The sequence below is a fragment of the Eurytemora carolleeae genome, unplaced genomic scaffold, assembly GCF_000591075.1.
Source record: "Eurytemora carolleeae unplaced genomic scaffold, Eaff_2.0 scaffold341, whole genome shotgun sequence".
NCBI lineage: Eukaryota > Metazoa > Arthropoda > Copepoda > Calanoida > Temoridae > Eurytemora > Eurytemora carolleeae.
This window is the reverse complement of record NW_019396231.1, coordinates 113,783-126,259: the sequence shown is the minus strand read 5'-3', so window position 1 is coordinate 126,259 and position 12,477 is coordinate 113,783. Positions and strand designations below refer to the sequence as shown.

Genomic DNA, 12,477 nt, shown 5'->3' with positions numbered 1-12,477 from the left:
AATTTTGATTTTTATGAAGCTTTTAAACAGCATAGATGCACAAAAAAATGGAAACAAAGAGAAGCTGTCAATCAAAAAAGCTTCTTTAATTACTTGTGAATTTGTAATTAAAAGATAGGTTTTAACAATTAAATTTTAAATAAAAAGACGTCCTCATTATATTGATATTATCCGTATATAAATATGTGTACATTATATCTCTACAGGTGAGAAACCGCTGATCTGCATCAACAAATTGCAAAAAAATGTAAAATATTTCAAAACTAAAGAAAACCAATGTATTAGCATTCTTTTAAATTGCAGCAGACTACGTTTATATATGGTGGTCGCCATCATTAATTGAAAAAGGAGCACAACTGAATTTTAATCAAAACTGTATTTTCTGCTTACAAGTTAATATGTAAGACGATATACTTTTAAAAGGACTAACAAAAAAACAATGCAACTGTGGAAATCAAAAATTTCAATCTTGAAAATAATTTAAGACCATGAACTTTACTTACTTCCTAGAGCTGGATAAATTACGGTATACAGGTCGACCAGCCCGTCCTGATACAGTCGCTGCTCTGAAGGTTGAGTGGGTCAACCCGGGCTCTTGGACTGGCGAACTTCCAGCTGAAAAAGATTTAGTTTCAACTTGGATGATAACTTTGTTTGTTTTCCCTGGAATTGAACTGAAAACTCGCCACAAACTCATATTTTTTAATATCTATGATTTTTATACAGTTAAACCCTTAATAACTAATACATCGGAAGAATTTATCAAATGTCGTCTTGACAATTTTTCAACAAGTTTTATACTATAGTTCGTAAATTTCAGTATTTGAGAAAATAAATAAATATCCATGACTATTCGGGAACAGTCTTTAAGAGTTCTATATAGTCATTTAATTAAAAACCTAAATATCTGCAATATTCCATTATTAGAAAGTGAAGAATACGACATTTGATGAATTCTTTCGATGTATTCGTTATTAAGGGTTTCACTGTATGAAAGTGCACACCTTTTGAAATTTCAATTTTGGACTATTTGATTAAACTTTTAAATATCAATATTGTCTTTGACGTCAGGTTGTAAAGATTATTAGAATTAGAATTGGGGGAAAACTTTCAGATCCTTTATAATTGTTATTCGAAAGAAATCCCTAAAAGTACTTGCTTTACTTGAGAAACTTTCGAATCCGTCTGTGTGTGCACGAGTTGCCCACTAAGAATGAGACTGTAGGGACGACTGTAGGGAATTTACGTCTTTCTTATATTTCAAGTTCCCTGGAAGTTGACTCTTGTTTTTTTGGTTTGACAAATCACAAGTAGATTAGATAAAGATTAGGTAAAAAAAGACAAATAAGACCTTTAGATCTTCATAGTTTAATATTCTGCGATCGTCATTATCATCATCTTTTTCTTTGCTGGTCACACTGTCTCTAAACTAACTAGATCATTTACTTACATGAGCTTGTATCGTGAGTAATATAACTGACATTGTCCAGATGAAATCCAGGATCAAATCCTCGTTGCTTTCTGAAATTATAAAAATAAAACTTTCAAATCTCGAAGACGACCTTCAAAACCATTATATCAGCTGATTCAGCCTAATATACCTGTTCGTGAAATCCATTCTCAGATCATTGTCAACATCATCAATAGCAACACTCATCTGTAGAACCTGAACACAAACACATGAAAAAACTCTGCCATGTAAACACTTATATAATAGCCAGGATGTTTTACATCATCATGGCTTAACATGCAGATCATCTTAAAATTATAAAAAACCTGTAATGAAAAAATAAATGTTTAATCTTTTTATACATTTTTTTTCGAGATGGTTATACTCATACCCGATTCCTATCGGCTGCAATTCAAACTTTAATCTGATCAAAAAATGTGGAAGATATCGTTGTTTCTCTATACTTAAACATTGTTTAATTCTGATAATTTGGTCATAGTACAGAAAAAATTAAAAAATGCGCTTTTGCAGGAACCCTCAAATGAAAAAAAAACCAGTTTTCAATAACAAAAACATGGATATCTAATTCATGCTTGATAAGACAAATCTTTTAATGTTACCGTTGTGAATCGAAATTACTGGAATATACGTTCCCAGTCCCTTTTATCAAATTGTCAAACTGTCAAACTGTCAAACTGTCAAACTGTCAAACTGTCAAACTGTCAAACTGGCAAATTGTCAAATTGTCAAATTGTCAAATTGTCAAATTGTCAAATTGTCAAATTGTCAAATTGTCAAATTGTCAAATTATAAAATTATCAAACGTCAAAAAAATCATAAATCCAAATGCTTCTCTCAAGTTTAATTAAAATCAGGAAGCAAAGTAGATATTGCTTTTATCCGCACTCATATCTTACTTGCGTGAAGACGACATTTATTAGTATCTGGCTTGTTTACCTGTGTTTCATATTCCTTGAGATTTGGCTCTACAAAGACTGGTTCATATTTAGGTATTATCACCATTCTCTCAGCTCTACTTTTAGCGTCTCTTAATCTAGAATTAAAATAAATAAATATTTATTAATATTCTGAACAAGACAACACTATTCTGGCAACTAGTTTTTTAAACGCTCAAATACAAAAAGTCTTGGAATATTATGTGTATCTTAGTAATGGGAATCAATCCACCAAGATGGGAGGTCAATATTTTCAATATTGTGGTTTCTTTACTTTTCCTATAAATTGCTTTAATATTCTACTTCTTGATTCAAATTGATATTTTTTCTTTTATTTATTCCAAATATCGCCAAAATAAAGTATGTTTTTTTGCTGAACCATAATTTACCTAATATATAGGAAGAGAAGATAAAGTATAGCTATAACAGAACTAGCAAACACCAGACAACCAATCGCAATCAGGACAGCTGGGTACCCACTGAAAATTGTAATTAATTATAACAGCCGGATAGCCATGCACTGAAAAATATAATCAAATTATAATTATATATAAAACTAGCTGAAGGGCCCGGCGTTGCCCGTGAAAAAAAAATTTGCAAGAAAATTTTTTTTGTTTTTTTTTTAGCCTATAACACCCACCGGCCAGTGGCCACCCATGAGTGTCTACAAAAATTTCAGCCCAATGTATTTAACCGTACCTCTATCTACAAATTTACCTGTGCGGATTACTGTACAGTGTACGGATGTAAGAAACCGTACCTCTATTTACAAATTTACCTGTACTGATTACTGTACAGTGTACGGATGGATGTTGTTGATGGCTGAGCAGCAGTAACTGGTGTTTCAGCAAATACTGTATGTATATCGCTGGCCTGATAAATAAATATATAGATAAATAATTATTGATTTCATTCAATATTTTTATCTTTTAAACCAAAGAATAATCTAATTGTAGTGTAAACTGAACGTTCACCATATAATGGCAAAAAGGACATATTTTTTGATAATATAATAATATAATAATATAATAATATAATAATATAATAATATAATAATATAAAAATATAATAAAAATGGATGACGGGTCATTTATCGGAGTACAACTGCGTACCTGTAAATGAAGCTGTCCAGTAACTATGTACATATACACCTGTACATGAACCTGTCCAGTAACTATTTACATATCTTCCTGTACATGAAGTTGTCAAGTAACTATGTACATATCTACCTGTACATAAAGTTGTCCAGTGATTATGGCCATATCTACCTGTACATGAACCTGTCCAGTAACTATGTACATGTATAACTGTACATGAAGTGTCTGGTAACTATGTTAATGAAGTTGTCCAGTGATTATGTCCATATCCTGTTCATAAAGCTGTCCGGTAACTATGTACATATCTACTTGTACATGAAGCAGTCCAGTAACATGTACATATCTACCTGTACATGAAGTTTTCCCGTGACTATAATGTCTTCATCTATCTGTACATGAAGCTGTCCAGTATGTACATGTATACCTGTACATGAAGCTGTCCATTAACTATGTAAATGTATACCTGTACATGAAGCTGTCCATTAACTATGTAAATGTATACCTGTACATGAAGGTGTTCATTAACTATGTAAATATATACCTGTACATGAAGCTGTCCAGTAACTATTTAAATATATACCTGTACATGAAGCTGTCCAGTAACTATGTAAATATATACCTGTACATGAAGCTGTCCAGTAACTATGTAATTGATACTAGTCTGTGCTTGTTTACTAAGTATTTTCTCCTCAGATAAAGTTTGATTTATCTTCAACAGTTCCTGGGTTTCAGGATCCACACCATAAAACCAGACATCAGAATCTAAATATTAAATTAGACATTTCAGAATGTAAATATTAGAATCTGAATATTAGAATATATAAATTTCTGTAATTCTACATAAATAACAGAATCAAAATCTAACTATATATAAATGTCTGAATGTAAACGGCAGAATCAGATATTAAAATATAAATATCAGAATTAGGTTGTCAAATTCCAATTGTTAAAAACTTAACACCAGAAATTTATTATCAGAATATACATAAAGATCATTATCTACATACTTTCTGAATATAACTATCAAAATCTAATTGTTAGAATCTTGGGAGAATGAAAATCAAGATTCAAAAATATTAAAATGATAAAACTAGTTGAATACCTGTTAAACTTGTGACGCAGCATGTTTCATTCTCGTCTTTACTTAGCATAGGCATGGTGCGGTCTGAACACAGATTTGTCATACTTGGATTTATCAAAATGGGGACATTTTCTTTAAAATATTTTGTATAACTTATAGAAATATGTATTTCACTGTAATCTTCCCAGGCTACATTTGTTGCATAAAACGTTCAAGGTACACTTGGTAGTCCAGACTGGACGGTACGAATTGATGCATATACACAACATGTTGTGCCAACTTTTAAAGCATGGTGTGGTTAAGAGACTTTTTAGGAAAATTAATTTGTTTTAACTTTAATGTTTATCCATTGTCTACTGACTATAAGGCTAGCATCTTTTCATTGTAAACGATCTGAACATTAGCCACAAACTCAATCTTTGCAATCTGATGTCGTTAACCTTTGATATTTCAAACTATTACTTCTGATAAATAAAGAGTTTAAGGTTAAACATCAACGGTTTACACTATCAGGTAGCTCAGATACAAGGTAATGAAAGAGTATTCAGTTCCTATTGTAATAAAAAGTTCTGTAAAAGCATTATTTTATTATATTCTAAAGAATTACCTATATTAACGATAAGGTTTGTTTGAGAGCTAAGGAGGTCAGCCAACTCTTTATGTCTAAATACAACACAAAGTTAGACTATTTAATCTTCAAACATCAAGGGGGATATACCTCTCACCTCATTCTTAACATACCTTTAAACATGAAGGGGAATTTACCTCTCCCCTCATTCTTAACATACCTTTAAACATCAAGGGGGCTTTACCACTCCCCTCATTCTTAACATACCTTTAAACATCAAGGGGGCTTTACCACTCCCCTCATTCTTAACATACCTTTAAACATCAAGGGGGATTTACCTCTCACCTCATTCTTAACATACCTTTAAACATCAAGGGGGATTTACCTCTCCCCTCATTCTTAACATACCTTTAAAGGGACTGTCTAAAATTTTCCCTTCCCCCCCCCCCTCACAAGGAAAACAAAATGAATACACACATCATTATAATAAGAAAAAACAAAAACAAAAAACAAACTTAAGCATATAGACGGATCCTTAAGAGAACTACTAGGATGGAACGGGTTCTCCTAGTAAACCATGGAATGATCTGTACTAAGGTTGTATTTTAGAGAACTAGGATGAGACAGGTTCTCCTAGTAAACCATGGAATGATCTCTACTAAGGTTGTATTCTAGAGAACAAGGATGAGACATGTTCTCCTAGTGAACCATGGATTGATCTCTACTAAGGTTGTATCCTAGAGAACTAGGATGAGACAGGTTCTCCTAGTAAACCATGGATTGATCTCTACTAAGGTTGTATTCTAGAAAATTAGGATAGGAAGAGTTCTCCTAGTAAACCTTGGAATGATCTCTACTAAGGTTGTATTCTAGAAAATTAGGATAGGAAGAGTTCTCCTAGTAAATTGTACCTTGGAATAATCTGTGCTGGGGTTGTATCCCTGAGAACTAGAACGAATAGGTTCTCTCTAGTAAGAAGGTTTACAACTAGCTCCGTCCTGCTCATCTTACTATCCTCGGGGTATCCTGGATTATCCCTACAAAATAATTATTGATAAATTTATTTTATTTAAACATGGATTTATGAAGTATTAAAATTCAACAGTTAGAACCCAAAGGAAAGACATGAAAAGGTATTTGGTTTTAGGCGGTTTTTTTTTAAATCCTAAACGTACATATAGAATATGCCTGGGTCCACGTTTGTGAACTGGTTTCGAAGATTAAGGAACTTAGTATTCACTAAAAACTCTAACAAGATCAGATATATTTGATCTGCGTTAAAGAATCGTGTAGAACTATGAAATATTTAAAACTATGAATTCTTCATGCTGCTACATTGCTTGAAATATCAAAGGTTTACCTCAATCAGTGGAACGAATTTGAAAATTAAAGGCACATACCAGATTTAAAACAAAGAAATTCGCTAGGTATTCTACTCAAAAAACCACCATTGAAAGTAAACAATTTTTTCATTATGAAAAGGTTTTAAGGATGTCGTTATAAATCCTGCCACTCTATATATATAAATCCTGCCACTCTATATATATAAACCCTGCCACTCTAAATATAAATCCTGCCACTCAATATATAAATCCTGCCACTCCCTTTATATAAATCCTGCCACTCTATAAAAGGTATTCATTCATCACTTGAAATCTCGATTACAGTTCCTCTCGACTTCAGACCTGGCATTAATGATGAGGTTGAATGATGTATCCTGGTTCTCCTCCACCAGGTTCTCTTGGAACTCCACCAAGCTGAACACCTCCCCTGTCTTCTCATCTACCTTGAAGTACCTCCTAACAGATACAAAAATATTAATAACTAGCTTGAGAACCCAGCTTTGCCTGGCAACTTTCTCTATAAAAGTCAGTCCACTTAACTGAGAAATTTTTTAAACCAAGCTTAAAACATTGCCGTGGTTTTACCAAAGCACCCCTGTAAGAATTTGAGGCAAATCGGTCAAGGGGTTCATGATCAGACATACAAACAAAAAGACAAATATTGCTACATTATAAATAACAAAAAATATTAAAAATTTATGATATTAATAAAAAACCAATGAAAAATAAAAATAACTATGGATAAAGATATTTTTACAGATAATGCCATGCATTGTTCTTGTTGAGTCTAGTATTTCTTAATTGTTTTCACCACATGGAATTGGGCACGTGATTTAACGGTTCTGTCAATATTCCAGGAAGCTCTCACTTTCATCACAATTTGACCCATTAAAAATAATTTTTTGGTCTTTTTTCCTGTTTACTTTTATGCCGGCATGAATGAAAAGTATAAAACAAAAAATCCATAAGATTGTTGAATAATAGACCAAAATACGTATGATTTCAAATAGAAGAAACAGAACGCCTCTCACTCTGGTTGGTCCGGGGTAAGGGGGGGGGGGGAAGAAGGCGTTGTTTAACCAGTACCTGCCGTCTGAAGATGTTTCAGTGGAGAGATCATATTGTATATTCCCAAATTTTCCACTATCTCTATCCTCAGCGTAAACTTGAAATATCCTGCTACCAACCTGAATATCAATAAGAGTAAAAATGACAAAAGGAATTGATTACTCGCCACAAACCTATATTCTTTTGCAGACTTTTAATACCTGATATAGCAGAATACTAGATCCAGCAGAATACTAGATCTAGTAGAATACTAGATCTAGACTAGATCTAGTAGAATACTTGATCTAGCAGAATACTAGATCCAGCAGAATACTAGATCTAGTAGAATACTAGATCTAGCAGAATACTAGATCTAGTAGAATACTAGATCTAGTAGAATACTAGCTCTAGCAGAATTCTAGTTCTAGTAGAATACTAGATCTAGCAGAATACTAGATCTAGTAGAATACTAGATCTAGTAGAATATTAGATCTAGCAGAATACTAGATCTAGCAGAATACTAGATCTAGCAGAATACTAGATCTAGCAGAATACTAGATCTAGTAGAATACAAGATCTAGTAGAATACTAGATCTAGCAGAATACAAGATCTAGTAGAATACTAGATCTAGCAGAATACTAGATCTGGTAGAATACTAGATCTAGCAGAATACTAGATCTAGTAGAATACTAGATCTAGTAGAATACTAGATCTAGTAGAATACTAGATCTAGTAGAATACTAGATCTAGCAGAATACTATTCCATTGTTTACACCAATGATTTATTAAACGCCCAAAGTTAAGCCATAGAGGGGTTGAGCGTAAAAAGTGACAGTTTTATAGCATACACAAGTTTTGCCCTGAGTTTACAAAGATTACCAATTTAGGGAATGTGAAAGTAAGTAAGTAAGTAAGTAATATCTAAGGCACATTTAATCAAAAATCTAAAAAACCCCATAATAATCTTTAAGAACAGGGAATTCCTTACCTTTGTATTTTGATCTACTATTGTCAAATAGTTCTCTTTGATGACGTCATTGTATGTTTGGTTGTAAACAAACACAGGACTGTTATCATTTTTATCCAGAACAGCTAAGTGTACGGTAGCAATTCGTCTCTGTGTAGTTTATTCATTCATTTTTCAGTTTTTAAACCTTTTTCTTTGGCTCCATTCAATTTAATTAACTTCAGTGTTTTTGAAATGGTTTCTTTAAATCAGTTCAGCTCAAAACTATAATAAAATTTTTTCTAAAATCTAATTTTAAGATATTTTTGAATGAATTCTCCCTGTGGGTTTATGAAGGCACTGAGAGTAATTATTTCCATCTCAACAGTGTACTCAGTCATTGTCTCATAATCCAGACCAGACCTTGAGATTTATAGAGTTTAATAATCTTCTAATTGTTAATATAAAGGTTGTGGATAAGATTTCACTTAAAGGGAATGTATGCGTAATTTCAAGTCATCCATCATTTATAGAGGGATATGTTCATTCCAATAAACAACGGTATCATTTCTTTAATAATAGAGGAGCAGAAACAGAAAATTTATTTGGTAACTTATTTAAATCTTTTAAAGTTAAAACATAAATTTTTATCCGATAAAAAGAAAATTTCATATTATCTAATAATGGTTGATCTTAAACATTTTTTAATTTTCGTAATGCTTCCCTTTAATATGAAGGTTTCACCTTGCTAGGATCAGATTGCATTCTTTCTTTTCATTCATTTCCGCCATAAATAATTCCTTGGCATCTCGTCTATTCTTATCCACAGCTGATCCAATATTACACCTGAACAAGAGTATATTCTTATCTAAAGCTGATCCAATATTACACCTGAACAAGAGTATATTTAATATTACATCTGAACAAGAGTATATTTAATATTACATCTGAATAAGAGTATATTTAATATTACACCTGAACAAGAGTTTATTTAATATTACACCTGAACAAGAGTATATTTAATATTACACCTGAACAAGAGTATGTTTAATATTACACCTGAAAAAGAGTATATTTAATATTACAAGATTTTATTATTTTAATATGTTAAACATTTTATGTTTTAAGACTTTTCATTTTTTAAAGATTTTAAAATTTTCATTGTTTGGGAAACAAGAAATCTAAGAAGCATTATAAACTGGAATAACAAGTGTACTGTAGCTTAGCACTTAGCCCAGTGGAAGTTTCTGATATATTCCTTTATAGGAACAGTATTCTCATAAACTAAGTCTAAATGAAATATAAATGACCGTGACAGTAAACTACTGAAAACAATGATATTTCACTTATCCAAGGGTTTTCCTATGACTTGCTTTTACAGACCAATACAAAATTACAAGAAATTCGATTTATTAAAATATAAATAAAATTATCTTTCTATTAGATTAATAAGAATAACTGCTAAAATACTTTGTCCATATGTGCTATGAGACAAAAATACACTTTAAAGAATCTTAATAAAACTTTTGAAAGTTTTGAGGATTTGTTCAGATTTAAATATGAACATTACAATGGTGTTTAATGCATTATCACAAACTTTTCTTGTAAAACCTTTAATCCTTCCTTTGAAATAAATTAATAAAGTAACACCGATAAAATGTGGAACATGAAGACGACTAAAAGACTATAATTATGATATTTTTCAATGAGCATAAATCACAGGAATTCTGAAATGTACAGACCGACCTTATTCACTTAATAAGTTTATTATATTGGTAAAGCTATTTGCTTCTGTAATGAGGGGAGGGGGGTAACCAACTATACCTCTATATGATGGTTGAGTAGAGTAAACCCTATCCCTGTATTGGGGGGCAGAGTAACAACTTGTTCAACTCGAATTATAATCTCAACACTGGAAAACAATGATGGAGTTCCCTAGACAAATCAACATTTTCATAAATTTGACTTTTCCAGATTTCACAAAAAAAAATATTCTGGACAAAAAATTCATTTAATTTGGCAATTTGGTGGCAATATCATTTTCAATTAGATGAAAAGATTGCAATTTCTTATTTTAGAATGAGTCTTGATTATAGGAGTGTATTTACTTAAACAATTTTAAACAATTTTATATTTGGTTAAATGTTGGTTTCCTGGTCGATTGCTTTAACAATTAGTCGATACTCGTCGTAAACTTCATTGCTAAATAACGTTTAGTTATATCTCAAGCTTTAACTTTTTCATTCTATTTTTAAAGAAATAAATCTTTTCCTTCTTAATTAATAATTAAAGAAGAAATCAGCTTTTATATCACTAATTGAATTAAATGAAAATATGTTTCTAGTTATAATGCAAAAAAAACAAGCTTTAATAAACGATTCAGAAAATATTCAATTTAAGAAAAATTTGTTGTAAATGTGTATCAATAAAGTTGCTAATTTGGAACTAAAAATAAAACCAAGAATAGAAGGTTGTTGATAAAAACTAAATAAAACTAAAAAAATAAAAAATAAAACTAAATCGAAAAAATTAGAAAAACGCGAGAACAAATTTAATTTTGTTACATCCAACCCAAATATCTGAAACTAAAAATATATCAGAAATAAAATAAAAGTTTTAAACAAGAAAAAATAGAAACTTATTTTTTAAACTTATGATTACATCTTAGGTATTGACATTTATTAATGAAAAGTCCTTTAAAAAGTCCTTTTTTTAATAGTTAGGTTCTTTTCAAGCTTTAGCTGAAAAATGCGACCCAGAAAGCTGAGTATAAGTATTCCTGAGATCACCAAGCAGAGTGATTTGACCGGTAGGCTGGTCTATACTAAAGTAGCGTCTGCTTTCTTCACTACTATCCTCTCCTGAACCAACTCATGTTTTTCAAAAGAGCAAACAAAAAAATCCTTGCAGGTTGATTGACATCGACAACAGCTTTAATTTAAGTTTTACAAGTACTTTACTGACAAGAAGATTTCTTAAATTCTTCATAAAAAGTATTTTTTTTTCAGAGAGCACAATATTGAAAGCATGAAAAAAGGATTGAGAAGTATTTTATAAAAGTGCCTCAAAAATGCTACATAAGACGGATTGAGAAGTATTTTATAAAAGTGCCTCAAAAGTGCAAGTGCCTCAAAAGTCCTACATTAAACGGATTGGAAAGTGCTTTATGAATTGGAGAAAAAAACATTGTGATAATTTTGACATTAACTTGTTTCCGAGGTTGTTTTGCTGCACAAAGTAGACATAAAAATAAGAATTCCAGAAGCTAAGATATCCATAAAAAGTTCCCTAGTTCAAATCTAACAATGTTCCCAGGTTCTGTTCCGTCCAGATCTCTAGCTTCAAGAGTTCCTATTACTTGGTTGATATTTGCATCGTTCCTCACATAAATCGTGTTCCCTGAAAATTTATTAAATATTAAAAAATACTTATTCTAATTTATTAAAAATATGATTTTTTTCAAATTTTACCTGCAGGCAGCCTTATAAACTCTGGTGGGAGGTCGTTGACATCTTGTACAGATACTTGTACAGTACATGTACTCATACCTCCTTCCTCACCTATATATGATATTGATGTACATATACTTGTACAGTACATGTACTCATACCTCCTTTCTCACCTATATATGATATTTATGTACCTATACTTGTACAGTACATGTACTCATACCTCCTTCCTCGCCTATACATGATATTTATGTATGTAGTCATACTTCCTTCTCTACCTTTATATGATATTTATGTACAGATACTATACAGTACCCATACCTTTTTCCTCACCTTTATATGGTATGTATGTAGATACTTTTACAGTACATGTACTAGCTATAGTCATACCTCCTTCTCTTCCTTTATATGATATTTATGTAATACCTGTAAAGTACATGTACTCATACCTCCGTCCACATCTATATGTGATATTTATGCATAGAAACTTGTACAGTACGTGTACTAATCATACCTTCTAAAAGATCTATGTACTGATA

General features: G+C 31.4%; 1 protein-coding gene across 1 annotated transcript in view; it reads right to left on the bottom strand.

Annotated features, from left to right (window-relative positions):
- The window catches only part of LOC111698794 (cadherin-99C), a 37,137-nt gene that overhangs the window by 2,988 nt on the left and 21,672 nt on the right, over window positions 1–12,477 (bottom strand). Inside the window, exons 30-50 of the mRNA XM_023469234.1 lie at window positions 11,960–12,049; window positions 11,778–11,888; window positions 11,269–11,350; window positions 10,643–10,691; window positions 10,314–10,424; window positions 9,719–9,747; window positions 9,234–9,380; window positions 8,831–8,912; window positions 8,532–8,660; window positions 7,582–7,682; window positions 6,838–6,951; window positions 6,064–6,189; window positions 5,192–5,247; window positions 4,606–4,668; window positions 4,123–4,265; window positions 3,185–3,279; window positions 2,796–2,885; window positions 2,408–2,504; window positions 1,602–1,666; window positions 1,451–1,521; window positions 504–615 (exon numbers count right to left, since the gene is read on the bottom strand). Coding sequence (XP_023325002.1) covers window positions 504–615; window positions 1,451–1,521; window positions 1,602–1,666; window positions 2,408–2,504; window positions 2,796–2,885; window positions 3,185–3,279; window positions 4,123–4,265; window positions 4,606–4,668; window positions 5,192–5,247; window positions 6,064–6,189; window positions 6,838–6,951; window positions 7,582–7,682; window positions 8,532–8,660; window positions 8,831–8,912; window positions 9,234–9,380; window positions 9,719–9,747; window positions 10,314–10,424; window positions 10,643–10,691; window positions 11,269–11,350; window positions 11,778–11,888; window positions 11,960–12,049 — 1,963 coding nt within the window. The remainder of the gene's footprint in view (window positions 1–503; window positions 616–1,450; window positions 1,522–1,601; window positions 1,667–2,407; window positions 2,505–2,795; window positions 2,886–3,184; window positions 3,280–4,122; window positions 4,266–4,605; window positions 4,669–5,191; window positions 5,248–6,063; window positions 6,190–6,837; window positions 6,952–7,581; window positions 7,683–8,531; window positions 8,661–8,830; window positions 8,913–9,233; window positions 9,381–9,718; window positions 9,748–10,313; window positions 10,425–10,642; window positions 10,692–11,268; window positions 11,351–11,777; window positions 11,889–11,959; window positions 12,050–12,477) is intronic.